The sequence below is a fragment of the Bufo gargarizans genome, chromosome 10 (genome assembly GCF_014858855.1).
Source record: "Bufo gargarizans isolate SCDJY-AF-19 chromosome 10, ASM1485885v1, whole genome shotgun sequence".
Classification (NCBI taxonomy): Eukaryota; Metazoa; Chordata; class Amphibia; order Anura; family Bufonidae; genus Bufo; species Bufo gargarizans.
This window is the reverse complement of record NC_058089.1, coordinates 20,302,866-20,327,798: the sequence shown is the minus strand read 5'-3', so window position 1 is coordinate 20,327,798 and position 24,933 is coordinate 20,302,866. Positions and strand designations below refer to the sequence as shown.

Genomic DNA, 24,933 nt, shown 5'->3' with positions numbered 1-24,933 from the left:
TACATCAGTTTTGATAAATGTCCCCCACCCTGTGGCCCCGGCCTTATGCTAAGAGAAATCAGTCTAACGTCTCAGAAGCTTTAGTGGAAGAACGGCAGCCGCTGGCGAAGCCAAAACTTCCCCGGCCCTGCTCCGTGAGTCCGTGATCCATTAACCAGCCTGCAACTGCTGACATCTCTCTCGGCGTTCGATTGCTCCCGCCTGCGCCGGAGTCGCCGCCCTCTGATTGGCTCAGTTTGATCCTAGTTGGCTCCTTCATCGATTCGCTCGGGTATCCGGTGCTTTCGGCTGGCAGCTACTTCGGTCTGGCGGCCGCCATTGTCCCGGATGGTCGCTGTTAACGGTATCTGTCTGTAGCTAACGATTTTCTGTCGCTCTCCGCCGCCCGTACGAAACCCCAGGATTCCTCCCATAACGTGGTCCGGGACAGAAAGCAGCCTGCCAGGCCCAGGACTCCCCGCGATCACTCAGGCCGGAGCCAGCAAGGCCTGCAACGCCCGAGAGGTGAATAATCCCGGGGCTTTTCACCGGGCAGGGATGACATGTGTGGCTGCCTGTGGCCCCGTGCTGCTGTGGACGTGTGTGCCGGGTGTGAGCTGTGTGCACATACGTGTGTGTGTACATGGGTGATGGCATGTTGTTCTTGGCACAGGTACACGTCCAGTCAGTGGCGGTTTATGTGTCGCTGGCACGTGTATTCGCGAAGAGACCGCCATATTCACGTAACCGTTGTGACCGTTTTACGCAACCGTTACGGCGACTGTTGCGGTTTCCTTTCTTGTATGTGCGATTTCCAGTCCGTCATTCGCCGTTATTTCATTTTGCGAGTCACAGACTGATGAATGGGAGTAAAATCCGTGTTTTTACCGCAGTTGTGGCGCATCGCTCTGTTAATTCTTGTATGTGTGACGGCCGGAATTTAATAATTTTTATATTTTTTTCTTTTATTTAAAAAAAAAATATTTTGGAGGAACGAGATTGTGTTGGGTGGTAATAACAAATAAAAGGGAACACGTCTGCAAATAGACCGTAATATTACTCTGATCTAGAATCAATTATAGAGGGGACACTCGAGAGCCGATGGCGTCTGGAATCTGGGGACACTCGCGAGCCGATGGCGTCTGGAATCTGGGGACACTTGCGAGCCGATGGCGTCTGGAATCTGGGGACACTTGCGAGCCGATGGCGTCTGGAATCTGGGGACACTCGCGAGCCGATGGGGTCTGGAATCTGGGGACACTCGAGAGCCGATGGCGTCTGGAATCTGGGGACACTCGAGAGCCGATGGCGTCTGGAATCTGGGGACACTCGAGAGCCGATGGGGTCTGGAATCTGGGGACACTCGAGAGCCGATGGGGTCTGGAATCTGGGGACACTCGAGAGCCGATGGGGTCTGGAATCTGGGGACACTCGAGAGCCGATAAACTTATTGGTTTTTGAAATTGCTGTTATAACGCGGTTTTTAAGCCTGGGTTCACATCACATTTTTTCCCATCCATTTAACACATACAAAAAACGTATACGTTAAATGGATGCTCGGGCTGATGCTGTACAGTGACATCCGTTCACTATACACTCACCTAAAGAATTATTAGGAACACCATACTAATACGGTGTTGGCCCCTCTTTTGCCTTCAGAACTGACTTAATTCTACGTGGCATTGATTCCACAAGGTGCTGATAGCATTCTTTAGAAATGTTGGCCCATATTGATAGGATAGCATCTTGCAGTTGATGGAGATTTGAGGGATGCACATCCAGGGCACGAAGCTCCCATTCCACCACATCCCAAAGATGCTCTATTGGGTTGAGATCTGGTGACTGTGGGGGCCATTTTAGTACAGTGACCTCATTGTCATGTTCAAGAAACCAATTTGAAATGATTTGAGCTTTGTGACATGGTGCATTATCCTGCTGGAAGTAGCCATCAGAGGATGGGTACATGGTGGTCATGAAGGGATGGGCATGGTCAGAAACAATGCTCAGGTAGCCCGTGGCATTTAAACGATGGCCAATTGGCACTAAGGGGCCTAAAGTGTGCCCAGAAAACATCCCCCACACCATTACACCACCACCAGCAGCCTGCACAGTGGTAACAAGGCACGATGGATACATGTTCTCATTCTGTTTACGCCAAATTCGGACTCTACCATTTGAATGTCTCAACAGAAATCGAGACTCATCAGACCAGGCAACATTTTTCCAGTCTTCAACAGTCCAATTTTGGCGAGCTCGTGCAAATTGTAGCCTCTTTTTCCTATTTGTAGTGGAGATAAATGGTACCCGGTGGGGTCTTCTGCTGTTGTAGCCCACCTTTCTTTCCCATTCTGACATTCAGTTTGGAGTTCAGGAGATTGTCTTGACCAGGACCACAACCCTACATGCATCGAAGCAACTGCCATGTGATTGGTTGACTAGATAATCGCATTAATGAGAAATGGAACAGGTGTTCCTAATAATTCTTTAGGTGAGTGTAGAGTTCCATTGTAAAAAATAAATACAAATAAAGTTTTTTTATTTATTATTTTTTTTTTAACCAAAATATGCAGAATGCAAGAACTTGGCGGGCTTCGATTTTGTATTTTTTTTTTTTTTATTTTTTTTTTTAAACGTATACATCAAACGGATGCAGAAAACGGCAGCCATGACAGCGGATGCATATTGTGTCACTGCTGTGGACAGTGATTGGCTGCAGCTGGTATGTGTTGTTTGGTGCACCTCATCATGCAAAGGCTGAGGACACCTCTGTATGGTGACTGCCACCTCTCTGCATTGGTTTCCCTGTCTCCTCCTGTAGATGATGGGAGGCACAGGTAGTGCTGCCTCCCTCTCGACGATGGGAGGCACAGGTAGTGCTGCCTCCCTCTCGACGATGGGAGGCACAGGTAGTGCTGCCTCCCTCTCGACGATGGGAGGCACAGGTAGTGCTGCCTCCCTCTCGACGATGGGAGGCACAGGTAGTGCTGCCTCCCTCTCGACGATGGGAGGCACAGGTAGTGCTGCCTCCCTCTCGACGATGGGAGGCACAGGTAGTGCTGCCTCCCTCTCGACGATGGGAGGCACAGGTAGTGCTGCCTCCCTCTCGACGATGGGAGGCACAGGTAGTGCTGCCTCCCTCTCGACGATGGGAGGCACAGGTAGTCTTACATTTTAGCAGTGGTATTTGTCAGATTTCTCCAGACCCAAATGGACTTTTCGGCTCATTGCTTGGTTAGGAGCAGCTTTGTGCAAAGAAAAGGTCAAGTGAAGCAAGGACCCTACGTTATAGCAGTTGGTGGGGGTCTCGTTGGTTGGAGTGTCGCAGATCAGTAAATGGCGCATCCCGCTCACACCAGAGCTTACCGTGGCAGCGCCCTTCTATTTGTACAGAATTGCAAAATAAACGCCCTCCATCAGCGTAGACTTTATTTTATGTTCGATGGAGCAAAAGTCAACATTTGTGTAAGAAGTGACTATTGTGTAACGAGCCTGGCGTCTGCCCCATGTGACCTCGTTACACCGGGCCGCAACCAATCAGATTGCAGATGATGTTTTAGGAAATGAGGTTAGACGCCATGCTGCTCTGCGTACTAATTTATGTCATTGAGTGATGATATCTTATAGAAATGCTGATTATGTAGATTTACCGGGTTGTGCCACAAGTTAGAAACCAGCGATGTCATGATGTGGGACTGATTCTGCGCCGAAACTGGCGATGCCCCGTCTATCATGTCATTTCAAGGCTGTACACTCACCCCCCCCCCCCCCCCCCCAGTAGTCGGAATACAGCCCCCCTTGCTAGTTGCAGTAGCGGCGTCTCCCTTATTTCCCCCATTTGTCAGAGCAGACCCTCTCCACGTCCCCAGTAGTCACAGCAGACTTTTTTCCTGTAGTCAACGCCGGACCCCCTTTCTCCTTAATGATCACATGATTGCTACCCTTTGCTCAGGAGGGAGTAACAGCTCCCACCCAGGTAGTCCTCTTACCGGGAAGTCACAACAGGACTTTTGACCCACCACCCAGTGGTCATGGCAGACCCCCCCCCCCCCCCTCAACATGCAGTAATGGTGATGCCTTCTCCATTGACTTGCCTATTGATTTACAGCCGACAGATCAGATGTTTGTGCCCTGGTAGAACCTTTTTGAAGTTTCTAGGGTGCAATCAGGTGGGTTCATAAAATGCGCTGGTTTATTGGGGTAGACAATGGTGCCAGGTTACACCAACCTTGAGCTGGTATCAGTCATGGAAAGTGTCTTCCTAGCAGTACCAGATCCATTAGGCAGCATGCGCCATTGTGGGGGTCTTAGAAGGGTTGGTCCATCTCAGACATTGATGTCATTTCTCTAGGATATGCCGTCCATGTCAGATAGGTGGAACCCGCTGCTGTCCCCAAAGTGAAGGAGAGCACATGCGCAGTGCACTCTCCAGTTATCGCTATGGGAGTGAGCGAGACTCAGCTGTTTTCGGATGTCCCATAGCAGTGAATAGAGAGCGCAAGCGCAGCCACCTCTCCATTCACAGCTAAACGAATGCCGGAAATGATCCAAACCAGTGCTCATCTATTTTCCGAACCCCCTATAGTGGTGAACTGAGGATAGCGGAGCATGCGCAGCGTCCTCTCTGTTTACTTTGTGGGCTCCGTTCTGGAGATAGGAGCAGGTCCCGGTGGTGGAACCCGTTCCTATCCTAGCAATATGGCATCAATGTTTGAGATGGGCAAGCCTCTTTAAGTATCACGGCGGTAGGCAACCTGTGGAACACCAGCTGTTGTGAAACTACAACTCCCAGCATGCTCCATTCATTTCTACGAGAATTGTAGTTTTGCAACAGCTGGAGTGCCGAAGGTTTCCGACCTCTGCTCTATCAGATGGCGTTAGTAAATGCGCCCCATTGTGTGTAGAAGGAAGCGGCCATATCGCTACTGCCAACAGAGCTTTACTCTATCCGGTCCATTGGCTTTTTATCACAGAAAGGTTGATTTTTGGCAGGATGGAGGCTGAATGGAGCGGCTTTTCCCTTTTTATTAAGAATTTATTCTGTACTAAACATAAACCGTACAAAGATAGGCTGGTGTCCCTGGGTGTGCAGCACAATTAGTAGGGTAGTAGTGCCATGCCACCCTGGGGGCAGACCAGGCATCTACTGATTTCATTTTCTGCTTCTTAATGCAACTCCAGACCTAGCGCCTAAAAGCGGCATGGTTGCCCCATTTACTTGAACTAGGCGGTGTTGCATTTCCAGGCGTGTGGCACCTGGTCTCAGTCCCTTTCTAGAAATCTGTGGTCCTGCTTTTCCCTCTGCCAATCAGCCGCCTATGATTGTACCATGACGTGCCAGCCGTTGTTTATAATGCATTGACTGGGTTTTTTCAAAGAGACCGTGGCCGACCTTTTCGGTTTCTACCACCCTTGGGTCCATCTTCGGCTTTAGCCCCATTCAGTGGAGAAAACCTGTGTGTGGAAACTGCGCCAGTAAGGGTCAGGTCTCGTGGTGACCGCGTACAAACCATCCACGGCCAAATGAACCGCGGTGCGGATTCCCATTGACCGTTCCGCACGATTTTTGGTTTGGAATCTGCTGTGTGAACAAGCCCTTAGATTACGGACGCGTTAATCTAGCCTCTAGTTTTCCAAAATAAGACACCTCTGCAGCTTCTCTTCTGCAAAAACAAGATGGTCAGGCATGTTGAAATCCCAATATGCCCGATCCTTGTTTTCCCTGACATACACATCAGATGATCGGCCCGTCCTGGCTAAATCAGTAGGTTTGACCGCTTTCATTTTATATGTACAGGCACTTTAAAGGGCATCTGTCAGCAGTTTTGTACCTATGACACTGGCTCACCTGTTACATGTGCTTTTGGCAGCTGAAGGCATCGGTGTTGGTTCCATGTTCATATGTGCCCGCATTGCTGAGATAAATGATGTTTTATTATATGCAAATGAGATTCTAAGAGCAACGGGGGCGTTGCCATTACACTTAGAGGCTCTGCTCTCTCTGCAACTCCCGCGTCCTCTGCATAGGGCCAAGCATGATGACCTTTTCACTGCCTGGCCCTGTCAATCAAAGTGCAGAGGGCGCGGCAGTTGCAGAGAGAGCAGTGCCTCTAGGTGTAACGGTAACGCCCCCGTTGCTCCTGGAAGCTCATTTGCATATATGAAAACATAATTTTCTCAACAATGCGGGCACATATGAACACGGGACCAACACGGATGTCTTCAGCTGCCAAGTGCACATGTAACAGGTCAGCCGGTGTCATAGGTACAAAACTGCTGACAGATGCCCTTTTAATATGTAAGTTGTGCTCAGAGGTGGAGCGTAAGATGGTTGCATGCGAGATGTGTAAATTCGGGAAATCTTCTCGTCTGGCCCGGCCGACATGTTCCCTTCCTGTAAGGATCTCATGATTTGACTTGTCTAGTTCCGTGTTGAGATATCAAGCCTCTTCTCATCTTCAGTTTCATTGCAGACTGGGTCACGCGCACCTGGCAGTCGCCCAGTACAGGAAATCGACCGCGGTGCTTAAGGAGACAGAAACTTGCTGTGCAGCAAAGCTGAATGTGATCTATTATTCCCTGTTATCAGCCAGTTTCTAAGGTTTTAGAACTTGGGCACTTGCATTTTCTTATTCATTTTGTATGATCCACGGTGTTGATTACTAAAGGGGTCTTCTGGCTCAGAGCAGGGAGCTGTATAAAATAAAGGAAAACCTCCTTATTCACTTCTCGTATATCCTGCCGCTCCAGTCCCTGCTGGTCCTGCAGCGATGACATCACATCCATCCTTCGTGTGACTGCTGCTGCCAGTCACTGGCCTCAGTGGTCACGTGTGCATCAACAGCACATGTCCCACTGAGACCAGGGACTGGGAGCAATGGTCATATGAACCAGTGGATCTGATGTCATTGCTGCGGGACCAGCAAGGACTGGAATGGTGGGATATATGAAAGGTGAATAAGGGGATTTCCTTTGTATACAGCCACCTGCTGTAGGTCCATTTTTTAAAATATTATCCAGCAAGTCATTGAGAACTGAAATGCCCCTTTAAATGGGTTATCAACCCCCCAAAACAATTTTAGTAATGACCATGAAAGCATTTGGCATAAAAAATAATCCACGGACTTATTCACTGGCTCTCCATTCCAGTGCCGAGGGAACTGTCCCCACTGCCTTTAGTCCCATACAGAAGGCTAGCCAAGGCAGTACTGCCTGTACCTACGTCATTTACAGCGAGAGACAGGGAGGCAGTACTATCTGTACCTACATCATTTACAGGGAGAGACAGGGAGGCAGTACTGCCTGTACCTACATCATTTACAGGGAGAGACAGGGAGGCAGTACTGCCTGTACCTACATCATTTACAGGGAGAGACAGGGAGGCAGTACTATCTGTACCTACATCATTTACAGGGAGAGACAGGGAGGCAGTACTATCTGTACCTACATCATTTACAGGGAGAGACAGGGAGGCAGTACTGCCTGTACCTACATCATTTACAGGGAGAGACAGGGAGGCAGTACTGCCTGTACCTACATCATTTACAGGGAAAGACAGGGAGGCAGTACTGCCTGTACCTACATCATTTACAGGGAAAGACAGGGAGGCAGTACTATTTGTACCTCCATCATTTACAACGAAAGAGAGGGAGGCAGTACTGTCTGTACCTACATCATTTACAGGCAGGCAGCACTACAGTATATGTACCTACACCATTTACAGTGTGATAAGAGAATACTGTCTGTATCTCCATCATTTACAGGGGGAGGCAGTACTATCTGTACCTCCATCATTTACAGGGAGAGACAGGGAGGCAGTACTATCTGTATCTACATCATTTACAGGGAGAGACAGGGAGGCAGTACTATCTGTACCTCCATCATTTACATCATGGTGAGACAACCCAATGGAGGCTTAGATTAAAGCCACCAATGTAAATGTGAATAGAGCCTTACTGCAATGTTCATCCTCGCCTGATATTTCCACTGACAGTGGTTGCGTTCTGGTATTTATTTCTAGGCTCCCATGAAGTCTGTCTGTCTGCATCTGGATGTCAGCTCTTTCGTTCTCTTCTGAGAAGCTGTTGTGACGGCGCCGGCGGTGCCATGAGGGTTGTGCCTGAAAAGAATGCGGTCCGGATTCTTTCGGGCAGAGAGAGGGGTACGCAGGCGCAGGGAGCCCAGCGACTGTTACAGTGCTTGGTGGAGGACAAAACCCGGTTTATGAAATGGGAAGGCAAGGTGAGTGACCCTGTAAATGTATGTCTGTGGGGTAACGCTCAGCCTTGACATGAAGAAACTAATTTTTTTTTCCCCCCCCTGATAAACCCGACAATAGTCCAGTGATGTCCCCAGCCGTGGAACGCCCCTTGATTTATATATTGCAGTCACATGACCAAAAACGTATGCTATTCTTTACCCTCCCTTTTTCCTGTAAATTTAAGGCCTGTTTCACATTTGCGGTAAACAGATCCGGCCGGCTGGGAACAGCCTGCCGCATCCGTGAATACAGGGCGCTGCCAAGTTACCGTAGGGCCACATTCACTATAACCCAACCGCAACCCAGCAAATATGCCGAGACGTGGCCGGACGAAAACTGCTGTGTGCGGCAGTATTTGTCCTGTTCCACCTCGGCATATGTGCCAGGTCGCTGCTCGCCCCCATTATACTGAATGGGGCCGGACGGTATTTTGGCAGCGCACATTAAGCGCCCGGTATTCACTGATCCAGCAGGCTGTTCCCAGCCGAATCTGTTTACCGCAAATGTAAAACGGGCTTAATAGAATCTGCTCACTAGAACTTTCGTACAGCGCATCAGCAATTAAAATGTATTCTTCATCAGTCATAGACAACTAGTAATTTAGCAGCAGAAGTATTCTGGCACCGGTTACTGGAAGGGTAGGAACATCTTTGCATTGATTTTTTTTATTTTTATTTTTTAATCAAGATTTTTTTTTTCCCTCAACGTATAAGGCTACTTTCACACTCGCGTTTTGGCTTTCCGTTTGTGAGATCCATTCAGGGCTCTCACAAGCGGTCCAAAGCGTATCAGTTTGCATTCTTATGCTTTCTGAATGGTAAAGGATCCGCTCAGTTTGCATCAGTTCAGTCTTTGCAGTGTTTTGGCGTCCGTTTGATGAAACTGAGCCAAACGGATCCGTCCTGGCACACAATGTAAGTCAATGGGGAAGGATCCGTTTTCACTGACGCAATAGAAAACTGATCCGTCCTCCATTGACTTTTAATGGTGTTCAAGACGGATCCGTCTGCATCCGTTCTGAACGGATGCAGACGGTTGTATTATCTGAACGGATCCTTCAATGACGGATCAACACAAAACGCGAGTGTGTAAGTAGCCTTAGTTAAAAGTGGATTAAAAATGAGATGTGAACACAGCCTTAGGGCTCATGCACACAACCGTATGTATTTTGCGGTTTGCCAAAAAACTGATCTGCAAAAAATACAGATTATGTCCGTGTGCATTCCGTATTTTGCTGAACGGAACAGCTGGCCCCTAATAGAACAGGACAATAATAGGACATGTCCTATTTTTTTGCGGAACGGAAATAGAATGCACACGGAGTAACTTCCGTTTTTTTTTTTTTTGCGGACCCATTAAAATAAATGGTTCCGTATATGGTCCACAAAAAAAAACCGGAACGGACACTGAAAGAATATATGTTTGTGTGCATGTGCCCTTAAAGGAAGCATCCAGATTCTGCATTAAGGGGAGCAGATCTTGGGGCAGGGTCATATCACTTTGGTACTCATTCCTATCTCCAAAACGGAGCCCCTGACGTGAAGGGAGAGCACGCGGTGCATTCTCGGCCACACTCCACTCAAAGATATGGGGGTTCCAAAAATAGGTGAGTCCTGGCTGGGCCATTCCCGGCAGTCCCATAGCAGTAAATGGAGCGGCGCATGTGCATTGTCGTCTCCTTCACTTTGGGGGCCTCGTTCTGGAGATACACGTGGGTCCCACCTCTGGGCCCCGCTCTTATCTGACATTGATGGCGTACTCTAGCAGTGTGCCATCAATGTCCCAGATGGGAATACTCCTTTAATTCTTCGGGAGTTTGGTATTGCTGTGGTGCTGGAGTAACGGCCTGTGATCCTAAGGCCTTCTCTCGCTGGGGTGTGACTTCCAGTTTGCAGCTTTAGTTGGAGTAGAATTCTGTTGGTAACAGGAGAGGAGGGCCATGGATGTGATAATCTCAGCGCTCCATGGATTCATATGGAAGGACACCTCTCGATGACCGTTCTAGATCAACCCTTATGACTGTCTCCTGTCTTGTTTATTTTACAGAAGGTGGAACTTCCAGACAGTCCGCGTTCTACATTCCTACTGGCATTCAGCCCAGACAGGTGAATTTTATCCTCTCCCATCGCTCTTTCTGGCAGGCGCGGCTGGATAAAGCTGCTCAGCCTGCTGGCCGGGGATCATCGTCTACGAAACGTCCTTCTCTCCTGCCAAGAAAACGCAGAATACATTCATCTCTGCCTGGAAACCTCCTCCATGTCTTATCTAAGAGACTGAGAGAGTGTTTTGGAGATGCCATTCAATCCGCCTCTTGAAGTGAAGACTCCATTAGTCAGGCTTCTGATTTTCTTCACCTCAGCAAGGGCATCCCGTCCGAGAATTGCGTTATGGTCCGTGGTAACGGAATCCATAGCGCAATTCTGCTTTTACTACCAAACGAAGCGAGAACGAATTTCATAACATGAAATTCGCTCATCTCTAGTACTAGTATCTGGTAATTGGTAAAAAAAAACATAGGTGATATATTCTTTCTATACGGCATATGTCGTTAGAAAATGACGTTTTTATGTCAAATATATTTTTATAATTTTTTTTGCATGTCACTATATTAGGCTACTTTCACACCTGCGTTAGGTGCGGATCAGTCTTGTATCTGCACAGACAGATTCCCACCGATAATGCAAACGCTTGTATCCGTTCAGAACGGATCCGTTTGCATTACCATGAACTATATGAAATATATATTTTTTAATTTTTAATTTTTTTATTTTTTGTTCATGATAATGCAAACAGATCCGTTTTGACTTGCGGACATCAAAACGCTGCAAGCAGCCTCCAGAGCGGAATGGAGGCTAAACGGAGGCAAACTAATGCATTCTGAATGGATCCTTATCCATTCAAAATGCATTGGGGCTGAACTGATCCGTTTTGGGCTGCTTGTGAGAGCCCTGAAACAGATCTCACAGGCGGAGCCAGAAAGTAGCCTTAAAAAAAATTCAATGGACAGGAGCTCAATGGACAGGAGCTGACCCCCGTTTACTTATATGGGAGGCATGCTCTGTGACCTGTGCAGAGGTCAGAAGGGAGCTGAAAAGCTGTGATACCACCTAATGTGAATGATAGATTCTGTTATCTATATAGAGGTGTTAACTGTCATTGTAATCCTTTCTGTGGTGATAATGAGATAGCTACTGAAGTGTTACCTGTACAGAACAGGAAATCAGGATTTATTGGGCCAAGTGCCCAATGTGAAAATTGCATGATTATATACATATTTTTTAAATAGAGATGGAAAATAAAAAAACACTGAAAATGTAAAAAAAAAAAAAGTTAAACTCAAAAATGTGATTTAAAGAAGTAATTTTTTATTGACACATTCTCTTTAAGGACCCTTTTCTTCAGGCAGGTCTCTTTTTAAAGAAAATTGTTTTTTTGTGAAATCGATTTAACAATATCCCTATCCCTTGGTTGAACTTGATGGACGTATGTCTTTTTACAACCGTATTAACTGTGTAGCTATGTGACCTATCCCCCGGATAAGTCATCAATATCAGATGGGCGGGGGTCCGATACCTGGCACCCCCGCCGATTGGCTGTTTGAAGAGAAGGCTGCGCTCCGTGTGAGCACAGCCATGCTTTCATTGTTTACCTGCTTGCTGTCGAAATCACAGCGGCGGGCAGGTGTAATTACAAGCTGTCTAATTAACTTGAATAGGACAGCTTGTTCCAGTTCATGTGTATAGGAACGAGACGTCCCATAAAAGTGAATTAGTTACACCTGATCGCCGCTGCGATGTCGACGGCGAGCAGGTAAACAATAAAGGGAAGGCTGCGCTCGTATGGAGTGCGGTCTTCTCTTCAACCAGCTGATCGGCTCAGGTGTCGGACCCCCGTCGATCTGATATTGATGAGGATCTGTTGTCAATATTAAATATTAAGGGCATCTGTCAGCAGTTTTGTACCTATGAAACTGGCTGAGCTGTCAAATGTGCCCTTTGCATCTGAAAGCATCTGTGTTGGTCCCATGTTCATATGTGCCCGCATTGCTGAGAAACATGATGTTTTAATATATGCAAATGAGCCTCTAGGAGCAATGGGGGCGTTGTCATTACTCCTAGAGGCTCTGTTCTCTCTGCAACTGCCACGCCTTCTGCACTTTGACAGGGCCAGGTGTGATGTTTTACTGCCTGGCCCTGTCAATGAAAGTGCAGAGGGTGCGGTAGTTGCAGAGAGATCCCAGCCTCTAGGTGTAATGGCAACGCCCCCGTTGCACCTAGAGGCTCATTTGCATATAATAAAACATCATGTTTCCCAGCAATGCGGGCACATATGAACATGGGACCAACACAGATGCCTTCAGCTGCCAAGTGCACATGTAACAGGTCAGCCAGTGTCACAGGTAAAAAACTGCTGACAGATGCCCTTTAAAGGGCCTGTACATATTAAATGAAAGTGGTCAAACCTACTGATTTAGCCAGGGCTGGCCGATCATCTGACAGACGCCCTTTAGCTTTCATGGTGCTGCTGGTACAGTGGCTCCGAGCCTCCTCTTTGCATAATCTCCTTTCTGCATCTGTAAATGTAAAGGGTGACGGCTGGATGTCTGTAGGTAACGTTCTGACCCGTGGAGCACATCAGTCACGTGTACTTTATCCCTGCAGGACGCTGCTGGCATCCACTCACGTCAATCACAACATCTACATAACCGAGGTGAAGACGGGGCGATGCATACACTCTCTGGTAGGACATCGTCGCACCCCGTGGTGTGTCACCTTTCACCCCACTATTCCAGGGCTCATCGCATCCGGTTGCCTTGATGGTGAAGTTCGCATATGGGATTTACATGTGAGTATACGAAAGCTTCGCACAGGGAAGTTGGAATAGGCTGGGGGAAGGGTATCAGTGGGTAGGCGGCATCATCAGATCAGCCTTCTCTGGCGCCTGCCCAGACAGCATTTCGGGGATGTGTCTACAGCTCTGTCTAAAGTGTAAGTCCTCTTGAGAGCCCCCTCCTCTTAAAGGGGTTAAAATGCCTCCCCAAATGCTCAGGCCCTTCACATAGATTGTACTTACCTGGCTCCCCGGCACCCGCTTCGCTTGCGAGGCTTGTTCCCGTTACGGCCTGCTATTGGCTTCGGCGTCGGAAGTGATGCGGGGGGCCAGTTAAGTACAATCTGTGTGAGGGTTGCTCGGGCATTTGAGGAGGCATTTTAGGGGTTGGATAACCCCTTTAAGATCATGTGGACAGAGGTTGTCCAGGGGAAAAGTCTTTAAAAGGGTTTTTACTAAGATTTAAACTCATCCACAGAGACTATTTGACCACTGGGAACCCCACCAATCACGAGATGATTGGTGGGGTTCCCATTCATTATACATTGCAGACATTGTGATTGGCGTGGTCTTGTGCGGTATTTAACTTCCTCTTTGATATTTTCTTCTTAGGGTGGGAGTGAGAGCTGGTTTACAGACAGTAACAACGCTATTGCATCCTTGGCCTTTCACCCCACCGTTCAGCTGCTGCTCATCGCCACTGCCAATGAAATCCATTTCTGGGACTGGAGTCGGCGAGAGCCCTTTGCTGTGGTGAAGACGGGCAGTGAAATGGAGCGAGTTCGGTAAGTTCCTTATCCCATAGGTGCTCATACACACGAGAGCAATGTCCGCCAACCCCGCCAATTACTGCGAGACCAGGTGACCTGTCTTGTGTGTATGGGGGCGAGCTGACTTGGCAGATGTCATGAGAAAGAAGGGTCGGGCACATTGAATTTTGACAAAGTGCATCTGTGTTTATGAAAGATAAGCCACTGCCAGAGGAGTCTCCACTCTCCCCGTGAAGAACGGGTGCGGCTGGACCGAGCATACATGTACAGACGTGGACAAAATTGTTGGTACCCTTTGGTCAATGAAAGAAAAAGTCACAATGGTCACAGAAATAACTTTAATCTGACAAAAGTAATAATAAATTAAAATTCTATAAATGTTAACCAATGAAAGTCAGACATTGTTTTTCAACCATGCTTCAACAGAATTATGTAAAAAAATAAACTCATGAAACAGGCATGGACAAAAATGATGGTACCCCTAGAAAACACAGAACATAATGTGACCAAAGGGACATGTTAATTCAAGGTGTGTCCACTAATTAGCATCACAGGTGTCTACAACCTTGTAATCAGCCATTGGGCCTATATATATGGCTCCAGGTAATCACTGTGTTGTTTGGTGATATGGTGTGTACCACACTCGACATGGACCAGAGGAAGCAAAGGAAAGAGCTGTCTCAAGAGATCAGAAAGAAAATTATAGACAAGCATGTTAAAGGTAAAGGCTATAAGACCATCTCCAAGCAACTAGATGTTCCTGTGAGTACAGTTGCACATATTATTCATAAGTTTAAGATCCATGGGACTGTAGCCAACCTCCCTGGACGTGGCCGCAGGAGGAAAATTGATGACAAATCTAAGAGACGGATAATCCGAATGGTAACAAAAGAGCCTAGAAAGACTTCTAAAGAGATTCAAGGTGAACTTCATGCTCAAGGAACATCAGTGTCAGATCGCACCATCCGTCGTTGTTTGAGCCAAAGTGGACTACATGGGAGACGACCAAGGAGGACACCATTGTTGAAAACGAATCATAAAAAAGCAAGACTGGAATATGCCAAACTACATGTTGACAAGCCACAAAGCTTCTGGGAGAATGTCCTGTGGACAGATGAGACAAAAATCGAAGTTTTTGCCAAGGCACATCAGCTGTATGTTCACAGACGAAAAAATGAAGCATATCAAGAAAAGAACACTGTCCCTACTGTGAAACATGGAGGAGGCTCTGTTATGTTCTGGGGCTGCTTTGCTGCGTCTGGCACAGGGTGTCTTGAATCTGTGCAGGGTACAATGAAATCTCAAGACTATCAAGGAATTCTAGAGAGAAATGTACTAGCCAGTGTCAGAAAGCTTGGTCTCAGTCGCAGGTCATGGGTCTTGCAACAGGACAATGACCCAAAACACACCGCTAAAAACACCCAAGAATGGCTAAGAGGAAAAAATTGGACTATTCTAAAGTGGCCTTCTATGAGCCCTGACCTCAATCCTATTGAGCATCTTTGGAAGGAGCTGAAACATGCAGTCTGGAAAAGGCACCCTTCAAACCGGACACAACTGGAGCAGTTTGCTCATGAGGAGTGGGCCAAAATACCTGCTGAGAGGTGCAGATGTCTCATTGACAGTTACAGGAAGCGTTTGATTGCAGTGATTGCCTCAAAAGGTTGCGCAACAAAATATTAAGTTAGGGGTACCATCATTTTTGTCCATGCCTGTTTCATGAGTTTATTTTTTTACATAATTCTGTTGAAGCATGGTTGAAAAACAATGTCTGACTTTCATTGGTTAACATTTATAGAATTTTAATTTATTATTACTTTTGTCAGATTAAAGTTATTTCTGTGACCATTGTGACTTTTTCTTTCATTGACCAAAGGGTACCAACAATTTTGTCCACGTCTGTATATGAGGGAGACGGGAGGAATAGCTGTCGGCTGAATGAGTGTTCGGCCATCTTTTTTTCATAGACCTGAGCCACTTATACATTAGATGAATGTTGGTCAAATACTTTTGATGGGACCATGTAATGAGCATGACTGTGTTCCGACTCTGCCCTTCGAAGCAGAAGTTGGGGAGGTTTGACTTAATTATGCCCTATGCTTTTGGTCTTGGGTAGATAAACTTACAGAGGTGCACCTTAATCTGACCGTACACCTTAGATCTATGTTGACTGAACCTGCTAATTTCGTTGGGTTTGGCCAACCGACCACTAATGTCGGCATTCTTAGTCGAGCATATCTATGGGAGGATCGGGGGAGAGAGCAGTCAGCCCAGCAGAGCTGTTTGCAGCGTTTTGGTGTCCGCATGTCGATTGCGGAGCTAAACGGATCCGCCCTGACTTACAATATAAGTCAATGGGGACGGATCCGTTTTCACTGACACAATATGGTGCAATTTGAAAACTGATCCGTTCCCCATTGACTTTCAATGTAAGTCAGGACGGATCCTGACTTTTTTTTTTTTAAAGAATAATGCAAACTGATCTGTTCTGAACGGATACAAGCGTTTGCATTATCGGTGCAGATACAAGACAGGTCCGTACCAAACGTGAGTGTGAAATGTATTTTGTTCCTGCTAATTTCTCGGCTCAAATCGCCCATTTCATCTGACGTATGGCCGCCTAGTGATAGACTGTAGGTATCGTTAATATCACTCCTAATGGGAGTCGGTTTTCTATGTCCTCCTTCCCCCCCCCCCCCACATAAATCCATATATCATTTCATTACTGTTGCTTCCTATAGGTTCTGTGGCCCTAATGACCACACGTTTTGTCTCTGACTGTAAGGCGATTATCAGCAGCAGGAGCCCTTCCCCACGGCTCTGTGTGTACAGTAGTAGGAGACCAAACACAATAAGATTGCCGGAAAATTAACCCATATGTTCTCCAAGATGTCTCAAGACCGCTTTTCTGCTTTCCTCATTGGAAGAACCTTCTTTATCTTTATGTAGGACTTCACCCCCTCCAGTGTCTCGGAGTCATGTTTGAGACCTCATTGTCCATGTTTTACATTCATCATCCTTATAATGGGCTCCGATCCAGGTAGAATTTGTTTGTCACAGCCGCTTGTTAGTGTATAGTAGGAGCGCGTTTCGTGCTGGATCTCACCGTCCCTTTGCTTTTTTGTTACCTGTCATTGTAATGCATTACAGGAAGCCCGGAAAGGATATAATTGTCGGCAGAATGTCCTCATTGTGTCTTAGTCTCAATCATTTTATGAAAGAAGGCCGCTGTGTAATCTTGCCCGTTTATTGGGAAGCGCAGGATTTGCAGCTGTTCCCGCTTCAGCCATTGTTCGCCTGATTTTTCATGCCTTTGATCTCCGACGTGATAACAAACTTCTGTCTGCTGTGTGTTAGATGCAGCTCGAAAAAGCACGCTGGCTTTAAGATTCTTTTGACTCCGTTCGAAGCACCTCAGTCATTATGCGTCGCTATTGTTTCTCACGGCCCCGTGCTTGAGGACATGTCTAGAACAATCCGGTGTTATCAGCAGCGCACATAGGATAACAGTCATGGATCAGATCCTTGTGGCCGTTTCTTGCTAAATAATATATATATATGTTGATAATATAAGCAGCACCGCAGGTCCAAAGTAAAATAGGGTGCCAGAAGATGTTGGAGGGATCCAATCTCCCAAAAATTGTAGAAAAACTAAAATATTCCACGGCAGAAGAAGTAAAATGAATGTGACTTTAATTCACCAACGCAACGTTTCGGTCCACACACTGGAACCTTCCTCAAGCAGTGACAAACAAAGTGGGTATGGCAGCATATATATAAGGTGAACAATTTACATCATAATTAGTGTAATTAGGTAAAAACATAAATAATACAACTTTTAACCTCTTCAGGACACATGATGTACCGGTATGTCATGTGTATTTCCGATCACCGGCGGGTGGTGATCGGAACAAGGTGCCTGCTCAAATCATTGAGCAGGCACCTTGGCTAAATGCGCGGGGGGGTCCCCGTGTCGGCGATCGCCGCAAACCGCAGGTCAATTTAGACCTGCGGCTTTTACCTGCGGTTGCAGCGAGCGGTGCCATCGGGTCCCCATGTGGCTGTAGGGGGGACCCGATGGCATGGAAGGGCAGCGCGATGCCTTCCTTAGGCATCTGCGCTGCCTTCCAGTGACAAGCCTGTGAGATCCAGCCCCCTGAATCTCACAGGCCGGAAGCTGTATGAGTAATACTAACTGTATTACTCATACAGCCAATGCATTCCAATACAGAAGTATTGGGATGCATTGTAAAGGCATTAGACCCCCAAAGTGGGACAAAAAATAAAGTGAAAAAAAAAAAAGTTGGAAAAGTGCCCCCCCCCCCCCCAATTTTTTTTTTGTTTCAAGTAAAAATAAACAAAAACGTCATTTCCCCCAAATAAAGTTAAAAAAATTGGTAAAAAATAGGGGGGGAGTATACATATTGGGTATCGCAGCGTCCGTAATAACTTGCTCTATAAAAATATCACATGACCTAAATAAAAACTGTGCTAAATAAACCATACAAAAAGTGTAATAGCAAGAGATCAAAAAGTCGCACGCACCCCAAAATAGTGCCAATAAAACGGTCATCTCATCCTCCAAAAAATCATACCCTACCCAAGGTAATCGCTTAAAAAATTATGGCTCTCAGACTATTGAAACACTAAAACATGATTTTTTTTGTTTTTGTTTCAAAAAAGAAATCATTGTGTAAAACTTACCTAATATGTATGCTTTTTTTTTATTTATGTATCGCCGCATCCGTGACAACCTGGTCTATAAAAATACCACATGCTCTAACCGGTCAGATGAATGTTGTAAATAACAAAAAATACTGTGCCAAAACAGCTAGATCTTGTTACCTTGCCTCACAAAAAGTGTAATATAGAGCAACCAAAAATCATATCACCAGATTTGCCAAAAATGGCCTCGTCCTTAAGGTGAAATAAGGCTGTGTCCCAAAGGGGTTAAATATAGCCTAGTGTTTATAGGTGTATCCACAGTTGCCATAATTTATGCAAATCAGTCCAATGATCAAAAATAAATGTGAATAAATAAAGTACATTAAAATACAATTCATACTCTGGTGGAGATAATCCATAATTAGTGCACAGGTGAGAAGACACGTGATGGTTAAAAACACATTTCATCATGAACCAGTAGTGATTACCTTGGCAGACCTGAGGATCTCGGCGTGGACTTTGCAAGAATGCGCATGCGCGATGTGTGTTTCCAACTTCCGCCCAAATGGAACGCACACATCACTTCCTCCTCGGGACGTCATCAAACGATGGCCTCCCATGGAGTTTGGTCGCATACAAAGATCGACATATTCCGAATCACGTGACCGGAGCTCATGTGATCCAGCCCCTGGTGATCACCTGACAGGTAGCCGGCGATCCAACACAGGAACTAAAAACAAAGTCCAGTCACGTGTCGGATCTGTCAAAAAGTTAAATTGCGAGTCCCCATCTGTTCCCATCTCAAATAGATACCTCCTCTCATTGGACCATAACAGTAATAGACTATATCTAAAGTTATTAGTATGGTGAAAATGTGGAACGTGGAATCACAAATCGGAAAATATACTATATGGTTTGGTTACATATAGATGAGAGTAGAACCACCCGCGCTAAACCACAAAGTAAGTGTGAGAGAGGAGCCTGCGATGACCGCAGTGGTTGCCCCTCAGCATTAGAGGCTTGGGGCCCACCACTATCTGGCACATTACTATCCCATACATATATGTATCTCTCAGGGCAAAGAGATGAATGTATCAAAGAATCCACTATGCCAATGGAGTCATAGACATTAGGTCACACTGCCAATGAGACCCCAATGTCTCTGGGGTGGCACTGGTTGTCCAATATCTAAAATTAGACAATGGACCCACCAATTGCCACCACTCTCCATATCTGACACTGTGTGGGTATATAGGATACAGGTGAAAAGCCCTTATGTTGCCATCGCCCCCCAAAAAACAGGGGTAAAAAAATAGGATACCACAGCATCCCACATAGTCACTGCTTGAGGAAGGTTCCAGTGTGTGGACCGAAACGTTGCGTTGGTGAATTAAAGTCACATTCATTTTACTTCTTCTGGAGTGCCGTGGAATATTTTTGTGTGTGGGGGCATATCGCAAGGATATGACCCCCATTGTCTGATAGGTGCGGGTCCCAGCGGTTGGACCTGCACCTATATCGAGAACATAGCCCTGAAAGTGGTGCAGGACGCACTGCGCATGCACAGCTGCCCTCCATTCATTTTCTTTAGGGCCATGGGGCCACCGAAAATAGCCAAGCGCTGGCTCGGCTATTTCCGTCTGGACCATAGAAGTGAATGGGAGTGGTGGCCGCTCATGCGCGGTATGCTCCCATTCACTTGTATGTGGAGAATCCTCCAGCCACCACTTTGCGGGGCTCCGTTCCCGTTATAGGTGAGGGTGCCAGCGGTGGGAACTGCACCTATAAGACAGTGGGGGCATATCTTATTGATATACCCACATTGTCTGAGATGAGACAACCCCTTTAAATTGTTGCACTATCGACAACATGCCCCACATCCCCTGACGAAGCCGCAGCATGTGGCGAAACATGTCGGGAGGGGTGGTATAATGCGATCCGATTTTAGGCAGTTACAGTTCGAGTGGATTAATTACTAGCACAGAGAGGAGTATAGTGAGCTAGTGACTTGGCAGTGGCGCTACACTGATCCCTGGTGTGTCGAGACCAGCACAGCAAGTCGGAGCAAGTGTTTAGCAGTGGATCAGACACAGAGTGGTGACAACACTGACCTGTATGAAAATAAATAGAGGCAACCGTGTAGCCACCTGAACATAGTTGAAAGGTGTATGCATCTGATATTGCCATAAAACTAGGGCTGCAGCTAACGATTATTTGAATAATCGATTAGTTGCCGATTAATTTCTACGATTAATCGATTAATCGGGAAAAACGACAAAATTACAAAACAGAGAGGTTTATATGATCTTACTTGAAAAATTATGTTCAAAGGCCATATTAAAACAAATTGTGGACGACACTATTATGGGGGATCTGTGGACGACACTATTATGGGGGATCTGTGGACGACACTATTATGGGGGATCTGTGGACGACACTATTATGGGGGATCTGTGGACGACACTATTATGGGGGATCTGTGGACGACACTATTATGGGGGATCTGTGGACGACACTATTATGGGGGATCTGTGGACGACACTATTATGGGGGATCTGTGGACGGCGCAGTTATGGAGAGGGGGATCTGTGGACGGCGTAGTTATGGAGAGGGAGATCTGTGGATGGCGTAGTTATGGAGAGGGGGATCTGTGGGCGGCGCAGTTATGGAGGGGGATCTGTGGGCGGCGCAGTTGTGGAGAGGGGGATCTGTGGGCGGCGCAGTTATGGAGAGGGGGATCTGTGGACGGCGTAGTTATGGAGAGGGGGATCTGTGGACGGCGTAGTTATGGAGAGGGGGATCTGTGGACGGCGTAGTTATGGAGAGGGGGATCTGTGGACGGCGTAGTTATGGAGAGGGGGATCTGTGGACGGCGCAGTTATGGAGGGGGATCTGTGGGCGGCGCAGTTATGGAGAGGGGGATCTGTGGACGGCGTAGTTATGGAGAGGGGGATCTGTGGACGGCGCAGTTATGGAGAGGGGGATCTGTGGACGGCGCAGTTATGGAGAGGGGGATCTGTGGACGGCGCAGTTATGGAGAGGGGGATCTGTGGACGGCGCAGTTATGGAGAGGGGGATCTGTGGACGGCGCAGTTATGGAGAGGGGGATCTGTGGACGGCGCAGTTATGGAGAGGGGGATCTGTGGACGGCGCAGTTATGGAGAGGGGGATCTGTGGACGGCGCAGTTATGGAGAGGGGGATCTGTGGACGGCGCAGTTATGGAGAGGGGGATCTGTGGACGGCGTAGTTATGGAGAGGGGGATCTGTGGACGGCGCAGTTATGGAGAGGGGGATCTGTGGACGGCGCAGTTATGGAGAGGGGGATCTGTGGACGGCGCAGTTATGGAGAGGGGGATCTGTGGACGGCGCAGTTATGGAGAGGGGGATCTGTGGGTGGCGTAGTTATGGAGAGGGGGATCTGTGGTTGGCGCAGTTATGGAGAGGGGGATCTGTGGGTGGCGCAGTTATGGAGAGGGGGATCTGTGGGTGGCGCTGTTTTGGAGAGGGGGATCTGTGGGTGGCGCAGTTATGGAGAGGGGGATCTGTGGGTGGCGCAGTTATGGAGAGGGGGATCTGTGGGTGGCGCTGTTTTGGAGAGGGGGATCTGTGGGTGGCGCAGTTATGGAGAGGGGGATATGTGCACTGTTATGGGCATAACAGTGCACAGATCCCTTTCCTCATAACAGTGCACAGATCCCCCTTCCCATAGCAGTGCCATACACAGACCACCCCCCCTCCTCTCCATAGCAGTGCTATACACAGACCCCCCTCCCCATAGCAGTGCCATAGACAGATCCTCCCCCCTCCCCATAGCAGTGCTATACACAGACCCCCCTTCCCATAGCAGTGCCATAGACAGATCCTCCCCATAACAGCCCCGGCCCCGATGCTTGCATCTTTATTTTACCTTTTTACAATGACGCTCCCGCTCCTGTAACAGCCAGGCAGCGCAGACCGCGGCGTAACGTCACTCAATCACGTGACGCACCTGCTCCGCCCACTTCATGAATGAAGGAGGCGGAGCAGGCGTGTCACGTGAGTGACGTTACGCCGCCGTGCGCTCTGCCTGGCTGTTACAGGAGCGTCATTGTAAAAAGGTAAAATAAAGATGCAGCGCCCGCCCGAATAGCAACGAATCGGCGATTATTCGATAACTGGATTCGTCGACAACGAATCCAGTTATCGAATATAATCGATTACATCGATTAATCGTTGCAGCCCTACATAAAAGTGACAACATTGTAAACCCCCTGCACTGGGATTATACAGTGGGGATATTTTGCAATCCTTATGCAATCGCCGTTAAATTACTGACCCTGAAACAAGGCTAACTGCAGAGCATCCACAATTAACCAGAGAAAGGTTGGGTGTTATATACCAACCGGTGATCTTCACGAATCAAGTGAACACATTATTACCCCTCTAAGTGTCTAGCAGTGGATCAGACACAGAGTGGTGACAACACTGACCTCTATGAAAATAAATAGAGGCAACAGTGTAGCCACCTGAATATAGTGAAAGGTGCATGCATCTGATATTACCACAAAAGTGTCAACATTATCAATAACTTATAACCCTCTGCACTGGGTCCATACAGTGGGGATATTTTATAATCCCTATGCAATCACTGTTAAATTACTGATCCCGAAACAAGGCGAACTGCAGAGTATCCACAATTAACCAGAGAAAGGTTGGTTATAATATACCAACCGGTGATCTTCACAGTCTCAAGTGAACACACTAATACCCCTCTATATGGAAAAGACACTCTGTGCAATCCACAGACAAAGAGATGCTATATTAGGTTGTGAATGCAGCAACCAGGCGTAACAAAAATTGTCTCGTGACTCACTGTAACTGATAGTTTTAATAGTTTGTTTCTTTTTCCCCCTATATGTTTGTATGTTAAATTGAAAATAATAAAGACATGATTTTAAATATTGGTTAGGGACCCCTAAAGGGATTTTTGGTCCCACAGACCATTACAGTATAATGAATTAAAGGGAGCCTTTCACCTAATCTGAGCGTTTTAGACCGCTCAGATCAGGTTATAGACTCTTTAACCCTCATTACGATCATACCTTTGTCTTATGTGTCCCTCGCCCAGATAATAAAAATAACACTTTTTAAACTTATGAAAATTACCTTCTGAAGGTGCCCAGGGGCGGCGTTACTGGGCGATGTGCCCAGAAAAACACACCTCCAGCCGGCGGACGTCACGAGCGGCACCAGAGGACGGCAGGCTGGGAACTGGCCCGCACCTGCGTACTGCTCTGCCCATTATGGGCAGATGAACAGCTTTTCATATTGCGCATGCGCCGGCCAACTAAAGACAGCCGGCCGGCGCATGCGCAATATGAAAGGATGTTCCTCTGCCCATAATGGGCAGAGCAGTGTGCAGGTGCGGGCCAGTTCCCAGCCCGCCGTCCTCTGGTGCCGCTCGTGACGTCCGCCGGCTGGAGGTGTGTTTTTCTGGGCACATCGCCCAGTAACGCCGCCCCTGGGCACCTTCAGAAGGTAATTTGCATAAGTTTAAAAAGTATTATTTTCATTATCTGGGCGAGGGACACATAAGAGACGGGTATGAGGGTTAAAGAGTCTATAACCTGATCTGAGCGGTCTAAAACGCTCAGATTAGGTGAAAGACTCCCTTTAATATCCCGAGGGTCTCTAAAAGGGACTGTGTAGATAAAACTATCGACAACACGCCGCACCCTTCTCTTCTCTTTTTTTATTTGACGCATGTGCCATCTTCCGAAGATTTCAAGGCCTACTTCAAGGTTTTGAAATTTGAAGCAACTTGGAAAATAATCTTGAATAAAAAATATTTTTTGATACGCCTACAGCTCCTATGCAGACCTGTGTGTTTCCATGGTGACAGACTACAAACAAGCCCTGTGTAGTCTGAGCCTGCTGTCGTACTCTTGTTTTTCCACTACCTTTTGCTAATGCACATTTAGTAGGTTAGACATATAGGAGGGAGTGTTAATAATTACTGGGCGCTGTACATGTGGAGAGGGGTTCACATACATCATATAATACCAAAACAAGTACAATAAGCATAAACTGGCAGAAAAGGAACTGGGAGGGAGAGGACCCACCTGCAAGGTAAGGGGGATGGGGTGTGACGTGTAAGGCTTTGCTGAAGAGGTGGCTTTTAGATGTCTTTTGAAAGTTGGTATGTCGGAGGAGGGAAATCTTGCAGACTCTCTTGTGAGGAGCAGGCAGGAGAAGAGCAAAGCAGGAGGTCTTGTGGGGAGGTAAGGTCTGAGATGTATGGAGGAGCTGGGTCATGGACGGCCTTGTACGCCATTGTTAGTATTCTGAATGCGCTGGGATATGGTGAGACGGTGAAGGGATTGTCAGAGGGTAGAGGTGGCCTAACCGGGCAGCAGAGATGCAAGAGTGTGAGATGGGAGGCCACCAAGGAA

At 47.2% G+C, this 24,933-nt stretch overlaps 1 protein-coding gene across 3 annotated transcripts in view; it reads left to right on the top strand.

Annotated features, from left to right (window-relative positions):
- Positions 1–294: 294 nt before the first annotated feature.
- Positions 295–24,933, top strand: part of AMBRA1 (autophagy and beclin 1 regulator 1) — a 97,702-nt gene continuing 73,063 nt past the window's right edge. For all 3 annotated transcript variants that reach the window (XM_044269996.1, XM_044269995.1, XM_044269997.1), the window contains exons 1-5: positions 295–504; positions 7,997–8,217; positions 10,283–10,341; positions 12,898–13,081; positions 13,679–13,851. In XM_044269996.1, coding sequence (XP_044125931.1) covers positions 8,083–8,217; positions 10,283–10,341; positions 12,898–13,081; positions 13,679–13,851 — 551 coding nt within the window. In that variant the 5' untranslated portion in view covers positions 295–504; positions 7,997–8,082. The remainder of the gene's footprint in view (positions 505–7,996; positions 8,218–10,282; positions 10,342–12,897; positions 13,082–13,678; positions 13,852–24,933) is intronic.